The sequence below is a fragment of the Zootoca vivipara genome, chromosome 4 (assembly GCF_965207765.1).
Source record: "Zootoca vivipara chromosome 4, rZooViv2.hap1.1, whole genome shotgun sequence".
Classification (NCBI taxonomy): domain Eukaryota; kingdom Metazoa; phylum Chordata; class Lepidosauria; order Squamata; family Lacertidae; genus Zootoca; species Zootoca vivipara.
Genome location: NC_142587.1, coordinates 48,850,707 through 48,866,682, shown reverse-complemented (window position 1 = coordinate 48,866,682; position 15,976 = coordinate 48,850,707). Strand labels below are relative to the sequence as shown.

The following is a 15,976-nucleotide window of genomic DNA, read 5'->3' as shown; positions in this document are numbered from 1 at the left end:
AGAACAATCGCACTAAGCACCAGTCCACCCTAGCCACAAGGTGCGAAACGGGGACTAGGGACAAGCTTCTTCCTGTGAATGCTTTTAGAAGATGTAGGGCGGCTTCTTGTGAAGATGTAGGGTGTGATGCAGCAGCTTAAAAAGCCAATGCAATTCTGGGCTGCATCAATAGGAGTACAGCATCTAGATCAAGGGAAGTAATAGTACCACTGTATTCCGCTCTGGTCAGACCTGTGTCCAGTTCTGGGCACCGCAGTTCAAGAAGGATACTGACAAGCTGGAAGGTGTCCAGAAGGGGGCAACCAAAATGGTCAAAGGCCTGGAAACAATGCCTTATGAGGAACGGCTTAGGGAGAAGAGAAGGTTAAGGGGTGATATGATAGCAATGTTCAAATATATAAAAGGATGTCATATAGAGGAGGGAGAAAGGTTGTTTTCTGCTGCTCCAGAGAAGCGGACACGGAGCAATGGATTCAAACTACAAGAAAGAAGATTCCACCTAAACATTAGGAAGAACTTCCTGACAGTAAGAGCTGTTCGGCAGTGAAATTTGCTACCAAGGAGTGTGGTGGAGTCTCCTTCTTTGGAGGTCTTTAAGCAGAGGCTTGACAGGCATATGTCAAGAATGCTTTGATGGTGTTTCCTGCTCGGCAGGGGGTTGGACTGGATGGCCCTTGTGGTCGCTTCCAACTCTATTATTCTATTATTCTATTATTCTTTATCTTTAAAGAAGCTTGGCAGGATAGGAAAGTGTGCTTCTGAGCATCTGCAAAGTGCCCTTTAGTACTGGATAACGCAGCACAACCTCTGGGACTGGAGTCAGTAACACTGAGGGGATAGAGAGCAGAAATCTCTTTGAGCTCCAGCACATTTTCTTCTGGAATCTAAGCCCCAGCAGCAGAGAGAGCTTCTTTGCTCCATTAGACTTGACATCAGGAATAACGTTTTGACACTAGGAGCTGTTCAACAGTGAGTGGACTCCCTTGGGAAGTTCTGGACTCTCCTCCGTGGAGGTTTTTAAGCAGAGGTTGCATGGCCATCTGTCTTGGATGCTTTCGCTGAGAATCCTGCATTGCAGGGGGTTGGACTAGATGGCCCTTGAGGGCCCTTTGCCACTCTCTAATTCTATTGTCCTCCTCTCCACCCCAGGTGCCCGTGTCTCTCGGGTCGGGAGGAAACGGCAGTCAAGAAAGTAGTGGGGCACCAGAAGAGCTTCAGAGCCCCGCCAACGCCACGCAACGCCGCTCAGGGCAGGAGGAAAACAAGAGCACGTTTACGGGCAAGAGGCAAGCCACGCCCCCGACTGCCCCTCAGCCAATCGGGAACGAGAGAGAGCCGAGGGAGAGCCAGTGGGACGCCGAGAGAGGGCAGGCTAAGTAAACAAGCAGCCGGTACCCAGAGAGGCCCCGCCTCCTCTCTATCTCTCTCTCCTGCTTCCCCCCCCTTTCTTTTAGGTGCTGCTTCCAGTCGATCTTGCCCCAGCCGCGACGCCTCGCTCTCGGGCTGCTGCAGCTGCTCGGGATCTTCTCCTCTCTCCTTTTTTTGCGGTTTGTTTTGTGTGTGCTTCTCCTCCTCCTGCTGGTCTTTTCTCCTGCGCTGGTTGCAGCCTCCGGGGGCACATGGCATGCCTGATGGCCGCTTTCTCAGTGGGCACCGCTTTGGTAAGTTGGGGACCCCTTTGCTTCCGTAGGAGTGTGACAAGCACAGCTGCGCAGAGCGATCTTGACCCTGCGCCCCTTCCCTGGCCATGACAGGACCCTTGACTTGCTTGCATATACCATTTGCTCTGAATGACCCACGGAGAAGACAGGGAGAGGGAGAGTCCTGGGTCGGCTGGTGGTGTTTTTGGTTTTTTGGGGTGCGTGTGTGTGTGTGTGTGTGTTTTAAAGCAAGCAGGTGGAATCGGAGAACCTGAGCTTAGTATGTGAGTTTGAAGGGACAGCACCTCACCTCCCCCCCCAACCCCCATACTTGAACAGTTACAGTATGTCTGTCTTTGACGTCGCTCTCGCCTTGTCCTCTTTGGGGGCTGGTGGCTTTCTCTGTGCCTTGTTGTGTGTTGTGTTGAAAACAAACGAAGCGGGGGCCAAGAGCAACCCATTATCTAGATCAAACGTAGCCCAGCTGTTGGCCGGCTCCCTCTAAGCAGAAACGCTTAAAGAGCGAAGGAGATAATACCAAGCGGGTCAAAAGCGACGAGTTAATTCATCATAGGGGGCGGGGGGAGAAGGAGGAACACTTCTCCAAAAGTGACCCAGAGCCGGTGCTAAAGCTGGGTCAGTGGTTGCCTCTTTTAATCGGAGCTTTGCTGGGGTGGATCAACCCTCGCTTTAATTAGTTGCGTGTTGATCCACCGAATGGGAAGGAAAAGGGGACCTGGAGTTTGGTTTCTCAGGAATTAACCAATCTTGATTTGCAGCCTCAGCGTTTCCATTGCTTTGGTAAGAAATCTCTCTGTTGCTTTATTGCTTTCCTTTTCGAGTGGATGCCTCTGGTGGGGCTTATTTCTATATTTATAGACAGTTGACCTGCAGAGGTTGTTTTTCGTATAGCGTGGCAACTTACTTGTATGCATCTTTCCCCGCAAGCTTCAGTGACAATTTCTCTCCCCTTTGGGGGCTGTTAGTTGCTGTGGCTTCAATGTTGTCATCTTGCAGGTACAGGCTGGTTAGAACTGCGGGGTTTAGTTTGTTTTTGTCATGTACATCATTCTGGATTTGTAGTCATCTGGGTTTGACCGAAAGTTACCTCTCTCTGCCTCGAGCTTATAAAAAAAGATGGAGCTGGAGGAGGAGGGGGGGGAATGAGATGGCTTTTCTGAGCATGCTCAGACTTTTCACGACTGCATCCTATGATTTGGAAACAGATTTACTGAGGCACAGATAACCTTCCCAGCTCATTATATAATGGATTTTGTGTAAACTTGGAGCCAAACAGTGGGTTTTCTCAAAAGTAAGTTTCATAGGTGAAGGATGCAAGTTGGGTTTTTTCCACTGTCAGTGTCCTGTTTTGCAAGGGAACGCAACGAATTTATTTCTCAGCTTCTGGTTGTGTAACGTGATGTAATTAAAAATCTTCAAAAGTGAAATGGGAATGTAGAACCCCGCAGGAAAATGATGCAGCTTTACAGCAGAGGAGATAGGTTACATAAACTGGATTTCAGAACCTAAGTCTGCTGCAAGGCAACAGTACTAGACATACATTACTTTGCAGTTTGTTGTAAATATTAATTGTTATAAAATATTAAGTGACTTGGCTCATTCAGAAAGAGAAGCATATCTGAGATTGAGGTATTTGTTTTCCTCTATGCTTTTCTACTCTCCACCAAATTATAAACCCCTTGACTTAACTAGGACAGTCTTGAATCGTACTGGGATAAGATCAACTATTATTTAAAATCATGTGATGCCATTTCTCATCTTACCACTGAACAGAATTCCAAAAAAGTTGGCAGTGGTGGGAAGATGTTTGCTCACGGGAAATAATCCCCACACAGGAAGAATCCCCGAGTCAACGTCATCATCTGACATTCTTAAATCTCAGGTGTGATGTTTCTCTTGCCCATTGGGAGACCTCGGGATCTCAAATTTCGGTGGTGCCCTGTGCTCCTTGTCTTCTGTGCTACCAGTTCCAGTGGTCATCACTCACTACCTCTTGAAGCTACACCATGCAGAGTATTCAAACACTATTTGAACCCAATTTTTTTTTGCATCGTTCTGCAAAGTCCATGCCTTTTAAAACCAATTGCAGGAGTAGCTCTATGCAGATTTCCTTACCAGATCTACTACCTTTGCCCCACCAGCTGGCATCGTATACTTGTTATTGTTATTGTTTGTCCACACGAATGTAGCACAGGAATCCCCTGGGCTGCTTGGGAAGAGGAAGAACATGTTGTGTGAGCCACTTCTTAGAGCATGGCTTCTCGGGGGTAGGGGAATGGTTAATGTAGTCACCATTGGGTTGCCCTAGTCAAATATTGGAGTGTGAACATTTCTCCCTATATGCTGTTTTATCACGCAATTGTGTAGACCAGCCTTTTCCGGCCTGGTGCCTTCTAGATGTTTTGGACTACAACTCCCATCAGCCCCAGCCAGCATGTGCTGATGGGAGTTGTAGTTCAAAACATCTGGAGGGCACAAGGCTGGTGAAGATGTAACATGAACAGAGCTGAACCTAGGCTTGTTTCTTCTTCTTTGACATTACAGTGGGAACAAATGACTAGCAGATGCATTTTCCTGTGTGGAAACTATTTTCTCCCTCCTTGTATTCCAGAATGCCAGCAATTCTGCATCTGCTATGCCTGAACCAAAGTCTGTATGCGTTTCAGTAGATGAAGTGGTCTCCAATGGAACCGACACCCAAGAAGTTCACCTACTCAATGGCCATTTAAAAAAGGTGGACAATGCATTGACAGAAGCCCATCGCTTCTCCTACCTTCCGCGGAGACCGGCTGTGAATATTGAGTTTAAAGAAGTCTCTTACTCCATCCAAGAAGGACCATGGTGGAGGAAGAAGGGTAAGTCTGTGAGAAAATTTCCTGTTCTGTTCTTGTTGGAAGGGAAGCAAGTGTTCTCATCCTGACACGGCTCTGAAGGGGAACAATGGAAATTAGATGATAGGAAAGGCAGCCAGTGATATGTCCTGAAGTTAAAGATTTCTATTTTTGTCTTGCTGAGGCATTGTGATAATCTTCTGCTGTAGTCATGCTTTCTTGCTTTCTTGTTTGTCTACATGGACTTGATGTATACTAAATATAAATGATTTTTGTAAAAAGGACTAATGGGCAAGTTGTGCCCCTCTTCTTGGTTGTCAGTATGACCCTTCCTTCATCACTGCCCCCAGCGTCTCGCTGAATATTGGGTTCAGTTTCTAGAGGAGCTTAGCTCATTGTCCACCTTTGGTGGTGAATCTTGCCAGGAGAGAAGTCATTATGCATCAGATTCCTTTGGTTAGTTCTGAAAGTGTGCTTGAAGAAGGAGAAACAAGAAGACAAAGGAAATTGCTCGATCAGATGGCTCAATAATTTGGGATGGATCCTTTGATGAAGGATGTATTGAATTTAGATGGTCACCGCTTCCAAATAAATCATTGTTCATAGAATTGTAGAGTTGGAAGGGCCATCTAGTGTCCAACCCCCTGCAATGCAGGAATTTCAGCTAAAGCATCCATGACAGATGACCATCTAACCTCTGCTTAAAAACCTCCAAGGAAGGAGAGTCCACCACCTCTTGTGGGAATCTGTTTCACTGCCAAACAGCTTTTACTGCCAGTCCTTGTTGTGGGGAAAAATGGTGCTTTTTTTCTAAGTCTGCAGCTAGGAGACTACAAGTTTTCTTCGACCACACCTTAGCAGAGCCTGCCCTATCACCACCACCACCATCATCACATTTATTTATACTTCACCAGCAAGTACATTGGTGGGTTACAACAATTTACAATTCAGTATTAAAAACAGTTAAAACTAAATTACAATTTTAGGGACAGGGTGGCTACTGAAAAGAAACATCTCAAGTGGCAAAGGTCGGGGTAAAAAGGTGTGTCTTCAGCAGTCACCAAAAGTTGTATTGAGTAGGTGGCCAGAGCCAGATGGGCAATTTAGGGGCTGCCTTGGAGAATGCCCCCTCCCAGGCCACTTCCATGATCTTCTGAGGACGACAGAACTACTCTGAGATTCCCCGCTCTGCTCTTAACACCCAATAGGTTCTGTAGGAAAGGAGGCAGCCTCTCGGAAATTTGGGGCCCAAGTCACTTTAGGGCTTTAAACACTAGTGTGAGCATCTTTTAATCGGACCCAGAAACAAACCGGCAGCCACTGTAGCTGGTTTATATGAGTGCTATATGAGGGGTTATATGAGTGCTAAAGGCAACCCCAGCTAATAATCTGGCCACTGCATTTTCGACCAGTTAAAGTTTCTGAGTCAACAAGGGCAATCCTATGTGTTGAGCACATTGCAGTGATCTAAACTGGAAGTTGACAGAGCATGAAGGTACCATGGCACATTAGTTCACATTAGGCAGAGACAACTGTCTTAGGCACCAGAAGCTCAGGGCAGCAAGTGATGGTGAGATGTTGGAGGTATTGACGCTGGCTAAGCCAACTGTTTGCCTTCATGTGTGTTGGAGGATGCTATCTCTTCGTGAGGGATTCATCTCTCAGTCCAGTTGGCAGGGGAAGGGGGGGTGCCACCTTGCTTGCTTTGAACAGCAAAATGCCTTACTGAGCTGTAGTTCCAACAATGTGAAATGTGGGGTGTTGTTTTAAAGGAATTAATATGCATCTTAGAGAGCATAACACTCTTTGGCCTTCAGAGAGACTGTAGTGTGTGTTTCTATGCCCAAACTGCTTATTCCTGAATAAATCTAATGAAGTCAAGGGCAAACATATATTGTTTATTTTTGTTGTCTTCAGTGTGCTGATTCCCTGCAAAGCCTATAAGGTCAGCATGTGATAGGTGCTCATGCCTCCAAATTCAAGCCAAACATGTCAAACATGAGACTTTTCTTGGATCAAATGAGACTCCTGTGTTTGTTTCAAGTTCCTTTCTCAATAAAGGAATCAAGAAAACCTGAACATCACAGGGTTTACATAGTTCTTGCTCTGTGTGTTTTTTGCTCTATAGCAGTCTCTTATTGGTGGCAGGATGCAGTGCAAAATGAACCACAATTGTGCTCTGGTATAGTTCTTTGGTCATAGGACAGTGCAGGCCTGGGAGAGAACCCTGCCTGTCTGACAAGCTTCTAGCAAAAGATCACCATGACTTGTAATCAGGCTTTAACACCCGGAAGGCACTCAGGGACAGGGAGTTCTTATCAAAGTTGCCCAGAGCACATATTTCTTTTCTTACTATGACCAAGTTTATGAAGAAAAGTTTTTCAGACTATTGGAAAAAACAGTGTTGACTGTTAAAAAGTCTTTTTGTGTTGACCGTGACTTTCCCTTTCTTCAGTCTATGCAAAAGTAAAATCCCATCAGAAGATCAGTTCTGGCTTGGGGGTAATACTGATTCAAAACACTCCCTTAATTAGAGCATGGACAGAGGAGCATTTTCTGTTTGATCCATAACCTAGAACCTGTAACAATGGAGATAATAGTTTGGGGCCCAGATTCAGGATGCTCCCACTGCATACAACAAGAAGGAGCACTGTCCATAATTCAAGAGCTGTAGTAAGTTTCATGGCTTCTAAAAATACTGACTTGTGTGCTAGTATTTTGTCAACACAGAATCAAAATACTGTCAGTCGGAATGATAACATTTGGCAGATACCATTATGGTTTTCTGCAAGCACCAAACAGCAGAATAAATCAAGTATACACTTAGTTTGAAGTCTTGTTTTCTTCAAGTGACGTGTGTCCTCCATGAAAGGAACAGAGGACGTATGTGGGATTCCCAGCAGCAAATACTTCCGAAGAGAAAATTACCCAAGAGAGAAATGCAGCTCTTGAGGCTGGTGTCACATGTTTTAATGAAGTAATTACAGTTCCACGTGGGATTGTCTTCTGTTGTCTAAACTGGCATGACTGCATGTTGCCAATTGTGTTACCTTTGACTTGAACTATTTTAGATGTGTAATTACCAATGTTTGCTTTGAATGTGCACAGAAAACTCTGCCCTTGATTCACCAACTGCTACTTTGTGGGAAAATAAAAGTAGAAATTATTCTAGTTCATTTTAAGTACTGTCCCCCCTCCCCCCTTTTCACACACAGCTAGTTAAGAGAAACTCAGCATGCTGGATGAATTGTTTAGTGAGTCCAGACCCTCCAAGTGTCCCTATTTTCGAGGGACGTCCCTGATTTAGTGAGGCTGTCCTGGTTTTTTATTTGATCCTGGAATGTCCCGCTTTTCCTTAGGATGTCCCTGTTTTCATTGGAGAAATGTTGGAGACCTACCCATTGACACCCTATCACCGCACTTACCTGACCTGGGGGTTCTGGATCGTGGGCTCTACTAGTCAAAACAGGAGCCTCGGTGATCGCCCTCTCCCACCAGAAACAAACCAGGACTGTTCCACATGGCAAAAAGGAGCATTTGGCCCTAGGGAGCCACTCCCTTACCCGCTTGTGATTGGCCAAGTGGATAGCCAGCTGATCAAGATTTTAAAAAACCAAAATTGATTCCCTCCCTTCACTTCTCACTTCCCTCTGTGGCCCCCTAGCCTCATGCTGTTGCTCCCCCATTAATGCAATTGTCACCTGTGCCCCCCCTTAGAATATCTTGGGGGGGCCTGGTTGGAAAACACTGCTCTAAACTAATTCAAATATGAAACCAGACACCCAAATGAATATTTAATGTCCAAGCTTCACATTTTGAAAAATAGTTGTTTTCTGAATATCTGATTTGCACGGAGAGAGAAAATACATTACCATATACTATATGTTTGCACCCACCCTGCTCAATTCTTTGCCAGAGGATGGGACGGATTTCTATATTTATTACAGATTTCTCGGAAAGAAGTGGATTGATACAAACTAGTTCTTGGATTTCAGAATGCATTGTCTTCATGTCAACCGCAGTACATTTTTAACTGCCCGAATCTAGACAGGAAATTTAATTTAGGAGTTTTCCACATAAAGCTTTTATTGGCACATAAAAAAATAGAAACTGGATTTGTTGAGGCTATATAGCCAGGTGACATAGAAATATCACATAAAATGAGTAAATAGCCAGCTTCCCTTGCTGTTAAAAAACAAAAGAGAAGCGCTTGTCCCTTCTGTGCAGAAGGGGTGTGGACAGAAGAAGAAAAGGTGCAGATACAGTTATAGGCGGCAGGGTGCTGTGTGTTTCAAATAAAGTTCTTTGTGAAGATGATAACTTACATTTATTAAGTCACAAGTTGGATGAAGGGCGGTATATAAATTAAATAAAGAAATAATGAAGTGTGATGCTGGAAGCACTGAACATATTAATTTCTGCCTCAAGTCAAAGCGCTGGCCATGATTTAGGTTCCAGGAGAGACTGATGGAACTCAAAGGAGGAGGACCTGCCCCATCAGATTCATTTTTAGCGTATTCTAAGAACAGATGTGAAGAGTGCTAAAGAGATGAGCTGTATTTGTTCTTACATAGACGTCACTGCATGTGCACCAGAATTACCATATTAAGATTAAGATTTTTTTTAGTTATGAACTAACTCTAGCTTGTGTCTGTGTGTGCAAGATTTCTAATTGCACTTTAGTTGTTTCTTAGTTACATGTAATGGAGCAAACATTGAAACATAGTGTAATTTAATGCCTGACAACTCATGCAGTGAAAAGGAGGAACACGGGCAACTTTTATCATCAAAATATAACTTATAATGGTGACTACGACCATTCAGTAAGGTAGTCTGCAGTGACCTGCTGTGTGATGAGGAAACTGTGACCACATATTTATGATCATGTGTGGACATGTAGTGAAATTCTCTGTACTACTTGGCAGGATGTTCCAGACTTAATGGAAAACTACATTTGGTAAATTGTTCCTACTCAAAACCATAAGGTCTGTTCTACCAGGAAGTTCTCCTGTGGGAGCTCCCTTAAAGTGAATGAGAGCAGGATAACCCAACATTTTAATGGGGCTTACGCCAAATAACTTCTTGAATGATTTTTTACATTTTTAGACCAAACACAGCAATTCTGCTCTCTTCTCTCAGAGGAATAGTACGTCTCTGGTAACTTCAGCTGGGGTCATAAATACTTTTCTTATCTTGTTCCATTAACTTGCTTTCCCATAAGCAAAAGACTAGAAAAACACCTTGCCTTTGGCAAGAAAATACCTGTTGCCACCTTGCTACCATAATATGCTCATCCAGAAGTTCAACAAGTAAGCCTACTATAGGCTTAACAGTTGATACTGTGATGAATATGTCTTTGTATCCTTGGTTGTGACTCTATCCTCTGCCACCCAGTTAATGTGTGTAACCTTAAAGTGGGGTGAGGACATGGAGGTGCGCATTAGTTGCAAAAGAGGCTCAATCAGGTAGGTAGAATTCACCATTAAAGAATCCAGCATAAGCATGCCCATTGTGGCACGGGGCCAACTTCCCCCTAATGTACCTTGATTTGAAAAGGAAAGCCTGAAAATGAATCTATTGCTTTCATTATTAATGAAATGGCTGGTACTGTAGATCCATCCATTTGACAGGCCATTTCCACCAGAGGTTGAGTTTTCTAAAGGAAGTTCCACTTCAATATGTCCCATACTTCAGCGATAGACCATCTGCTTCGCGTGCAGAATGCCCCATGTTCAATTCCTATCTTCAGGGAGGGCTGGGAATGTTCGATGTCCGAAACTCTGGAGAGCAGCTTTCGGTCGGTGTAAACAATATTGAGCAAGATGGACCAGTGGCCCGACTCCGCAAAAAGCAGCTTCCTCTGTTTCTTCCTGAGTTCTCAAGATTGTGGCAGTTGGAGATGGGGTGAATTGTGAGTCGTTGAAGATGTAGGAACCCCTTCCTGATCATTGGTTTGTGTATTGCTGAGAAGAAGTATTGTACACTGAATTTAACTTACATCATATTGCAAAATAATCATATATTTTAAGCATATTTTAAATTATTTCCTTGCGAAAGTTCAGGCTCACAACTACATCATTCCCAGAGGATATAAATTCTGCTTTTCAGTAGTAGTGTAACTATCAGAGGGAGCAGCTGAAGACTGAGATGAATAGGCAGAACTGGCACAGGATGTGCTCGGGTATACTGTATTTTGTTCCACTCACTGCCATTCTGTCTAGGGGCGCTAGATCTATATAATGGAGACACTAGAGGTGTACAATTTTCCAAAATGTTGAAGCCACAGACAAATTCGCTGTCTTGTATTGCTTATACTGATGCAATAATCAGTTTAATACTTATTAGGATAGTGTATAGTAGTGCTTTCACAAAAGAAGAATTCTCTGTTACTGAGATACATATTCTTAGTTATACGTTTCTTTTGATTTGGTTTTATTTAACACCCCTCATTATCTTTCTTGCATATTTAACAATATGCCTTTTGAATTGTGTGATAGTGTTAATCCAGAAAAGTAATAAAGGCATGATAAAACCACCATAATTTGTCTGATATTTCAATGGAGGCAGAGGAATGAGAATTGAGTTTAGATGTGGAAGAAATAGATTTAAATCCCAGATTTAAGTCATGCAGGCTGTTGGTACATGACTTGACCACAAATTAATCGTGGATTTCTGAGGAGAGTACCGTTTTCGTACACATTTCCAAACATGTTCACACATTACATTTTTAGGCCTGAATTATGGCTGTAAAATCTCAGCTATTCACGTCACAACAGAATGTGTGAACCAGTCTTATTTGGTGGTTGGTAGAATGCTTCTGGTACAATCCATTGGAATGTTTCATATGCAAGCCCCACTGAAATGACAATACATAACTTTTCCCCCTCTCCTTCAATATAGCAACCTCTGAGAAGATGATTCTGAAACATTCTTCTCATGTTTTTGTTTATGTTAGTAGGAAGCACATAGAGATCCAGAATTGGCTTCCACAGTCACCTATGGACACACTGTTAAGACCATATCCATACTCGGCTATGAGTGATTCCAAAAGAAGATGACATATAGATAAAAATATAAATTCAATCACATTTAATCAAAACTTGCTCCCTATCGGATATGAAGGAGCACAAATTTTGGCTGGCCATCTAACTGTTAAAATCTTCCCAAAATCAATGTTTGAAATAATAATAATAATAATAATAATAATAATAATAATAATAATAATAATAAAATAATAATAAAAAATATATTATTTATACCCCACCCATCAGGCTGGGTTTCCCCAGCCACTCTAATGTCACCAGGTAATATACATTTTGCTTCTTAGCTAAAATATCTTAAAACCAAAAACAGTGTTTAAAAACAGTTGGGGAAAGCAGACTTGACAATAGAGTTGTTGACAAAATCCAGATTAAACTCACCGTGTTTTTTCTGTGTGGTGTTTGGTTTGGTTTGGAGGTACTGTTACAAATTCATTCTGACACATTCATTGAAACAAGTGGATATTTTGTTCTGCAAGAATCTATACCCTGAGCCTTTTAAAGATGCGAACGATCAAAAATAGGATTTGCTCTAAATTATTTGCTGATCCTGGTTAGAGGAGTCAAGAAAAGCCTGTCCTTATCATAGCAGGTGCATTGCAGCAGAGGCACCGCATGAGCCAGGACTCTCTCATTCAGGCTCGGTTACTGTCGGTCAATGCACGATAGTAACCTCGGATTGTGATGCTCGAGCAGCGAGGAAGCAGATGTTGGATTGGCTGCACTGTGGCTGTTGCTAAGATGAGAAAGCTAAAGAATGGGGAATATTAAGGACCAAAATCATTGCTGGGGGAAAGATGCATAGTTCTATTCTGTAAAAAGCATGTGAATTACGTAATCCACAAGTCACCTTGGAGCCTGCGTTTTCAAACACAGCAGAAGTATTCATGTCGTATACCCACATTTTGAAAAGGGAAATAAGCAGCTAGTCTGAACTAACTGCAGGAAGTAGAAACCCAGCACAGTGACACAATTTTAAAGCCACCCTTTCTGAATGGTACTTGATTAGTTTAATTGTTTTTTCCTTCTTATTGTTACAGCAAAAACCACATAGATGCACCTTGTCTAAGAAAATTATTTTTCTTTGGTAAAAGGGGCACATGGTATTTTTAGCATCTGACCTGTAAAAACTGTGAGTCAGTGACTTAATTGGACATCATATTCTATCAGGGAGAGATGGAAGGAGGGCTATATATTTCACAGGTGCATTTCAGGTATGTGCAGAAAGACACATTGTACTACATGGGTTTGTGAGTTTGAACCCTACATTGGACAAAAGATTCCTGCATTGCAGGGGGTTGGACTAGATGACCCTTGGGGTCCCTTTCAACTTCACAATTCTGTTATTCTATTCTATTTTGTTATTCTATAGTTGTCTCAAAGTATGAGGACCTCCTTCATCTAGCCCTACTCCTGAAGATAAGACTTTACACAGGTCCTGAGCAAACTTTTTCAGCAGGGGGCCGGTCCACTGTCCCTCAAACCTTGTGGGGGGGCCGAACTGTATTTTTTTTGGGGAAAGGAACGAATCCCTATGCCACACAAATAACCCAGAGATGCATTTTAAATAAAAGCACACATTCTACTCATGTAAAAACACCAGGCAGGCCCCACAAGTAACTCAGAGATGCATTTTAAATAAAAGTACACATTCCACTCATGTAAAAACATGCTGATTCCCAGACCATCCGGGGGCCAGATTTAGAGGCGATTGGACCGGATCCGGCCCCCGGGCCTTACTTTGCCTACCCATGATCTTGAGTCTCCACTGATATTTAAGGAGGGGTAGGACTGCAGAGTCTCCCACAACAACCCTCATCTGCTCTCTTCCGAGTACAGCATCTATCCTGCCTAGCCTCTTGTTCCTTGCCTTAGCTACCCTATGGGCAGCTCTTCTGCTATTTTACTAATTGACTAATTGTGGCCTAGACTCTGGCTCTAGCCCTCCTGAATGAACTGCATCCCACTTCTCCTTTCCAAGCATGTTAGCACAGGGACTGATGGGGCTGGAGTTGATAGGAATGAGGTGGTGGGGAAGGACTTCGCCTCCACCACGGTAGGTTTTTTAAGGACATAGATTGCATTGCCCTGGAGTGAATGAAAGCTACTCTGTGATGAAGAAGAAAGTGAAGAAAGAGGCCTGCTTCTTAGGTACACAGCAGGTTTTACTGTTCCCCACTGGTCTTGCAAACTGGCAAGAATTGAATGGATGTGTGTGCCTTGTGAAGGTAGTAAAAGTGTGTAGGAATGTAAACATGGAGGGAATAGCATCTGCCCCCCCCCCACTCCCAGCCTCCCTGTTTTTTGAAGTCCCACCTACAATGGGATCCACATGCATACCTGACTGTGTGCACAGTCTCTGAACACATCCTCTAAACCAGGCATAGGCAAACTTGGCCCTCCAGATGTTTTGGGACTACAACTCCCATCATCCCTGACCACTGGTCCTGTTAGCTAGGGATGATGGGAGTTGTAGTCCCAAAACATCTGGAGGGCCGGGTTTGCCTATGCCTGCTCTAAACCCTACAAAAGGTACGACTTGTATTTTTTTCATAACCATTGGTTTGTTCCAAAATAAAAGGAAATACAAACCATACTACATACAGCCAACAAAGCGGGGGATAGGACGGGACTTCAGGCTGTCCACTAACAAAATCACCATCAAATAACGCTCCCCTCAAATGTCAGACTGAATGGTCCCTCATTAGTCAATTGTAGTTTGTATGGGAAATGTGCTTCTGATTTATTTTATGCAGCAAATGTAAGAATAGTTACTTTACCTGTCACATATTTGTCAGAATCTGAAAGAAATAACACATTTTAATTCCATTAAGAAGTTCAGGCAAAAATCTTCATTACAGTGAAGTATATTTTTGGCAGCACAATAAATAATTATAGTCTACTTGACCACATTTCCACAAAACTTCTCTCTCAATAAGCAGGTGTCGTTGTCTGTAAGAGGAGGAATGCAAATTCCTTCTTTAAAGAAACACACATCTGTGCTGGCACTTGAATCCAACCTTGGATGCTTGTGTTGTACGAATTAGCTGCAGAGTATAAACAGAGTGCAAACAACAATGCCCCTCGGGTGTGGGTTGAAATACATTTTTATACTACAGCTCACAACCACTGTTGTTCATTCCCGATACATTCAACTGAGGAGTTAACCTCATTTATTTCATAAATGCAGAGGAAGAAACAATTATTTTCTGTACTTCAGAAAATTATGCATCATTTCCACCTCCAGCTAATTCTTCCCTTTCTCTTCACTCAGTTTTGTGAGTATAACTTAGGAACATTCAGGATTGCCCCACTCCAGAATCCAAGGAATCATTCTTTTATATTTCATAGCATTTAATCCCCCCCCCAAAGTCCTGAATTGCTAAAATCACGGCAATAAAATTGTTGCCATTTTTGTTATAATAAAAGAGCTTCTAGTGGCAAGGACAGCAATTACTTTGTACTCAAGTTGTTGTATTTGAAAACAGCAATTGGAGGAAGAAAGTGGCAGTTTAACACCTTTAGGAGCATTAGTCTTTCAGCTAGATACCAGAGGAAGCAATTGAGAAAAGTTCAAGACTGAGAGACTATTACAAAATCAGAACAAACAGAATCTATTGTGGTGTGTCATTACATAACTGAATGTTTATCCCTGTACACAGGTCCTATCGAAAAGCATCCACAGCAAGTATGGTGATTTTTAAGTCCAGGGCATGAAAGGAGCAGATATATTTCTACTTGTGGTAAAATATAAAACACAGGGTTTGCATGATGAGGGCAACAGCTATGACTTTCATACCTTCAGTATCGGGTCACTAGGAATGAGCTGAATCCATTTGTGTGGGTGCTTGATGTTTGTAGAAGAAATGAATAGTGCCTAGGGAAGTCACGGCAGGTAAAGGCCAGTCAGGGTACACAAAGTCAATTCACCGTAGACGAGGCCAGATCAAGCAGGTAAAATCTAAGCAGAAGCTCTCTTCCATAGAAAACAGATAAAAACAGGACCTTGGATAGCTCCAAATGAGCCATGCTGAGTGAAGCACAAGGAAGTGGGATATAGATGTTGTTCTAGCAGCAAGATAACGTCAGCTGAAGGCTTTTATAGGTTGACACCCATGGCAGTGTCACTGGCTTTGGCTTACTGGAGGAGCTCTTAAGGGTCCTCACCTTGTTTTACAGTCTTTGACTTCTGCTAGGTTGAGGAAGCAGAGGTTTTGAAAGGAGACATCCTCTGGGTCCAAGAATAATGGCTGGACTCTGTTCTCCAACCAGAAGTGCCCTGAATAAGCTAACAAAGTTTCTCCCCACCAGAAACTGTGTTTTCTTCTCATCAGAGGCATCTACTGTACAGTACAAGGTCCAAGAGTCAGGGTCATTAAAGGTTGCATCTAGTTCTTTGAGATCTTCAGGCTCACAGGGGAGATCAGCAGTTTCCAGTCAAGCA

At 43.1% G+C, this 15,976-nt stretch overlaps 1 protein-coding gene across 2 annotated transcripts in view; it reads left to right on the top strand.

The window, feature by feature from the left end:
- Positions 1-1,443: 1,443 nt before the first annotated feature.
- ABCG1 (ATP binding cassette subfamily G member 1) overlaps positions 1,444-15,976 on the top strand; it is a 45,838-nt gene continuing 31,305 nt past the window's right edge. The window contains exons 1-2 of one of the 2 annotated variants that reach the window (XM_035115537.3): positions 1,444-1,661; positions 4,273-4,516. In XM_035115537.3, coding sequence (XP_034971428.3) covers positions 1,620-1,661; positions 4,273-4,516 — 286 coding nt within the window. In that variant the 5' untranslated portion in view covers positions 1,444-1,619. Of the gene's footprint in view, positions 1,662-2,061; positions 2,442-4,272; positions 4,517-15,976 lie in introns of those variants that run through there. The other variant, XM_035115538.3, reaches the window with a different exon arrangement.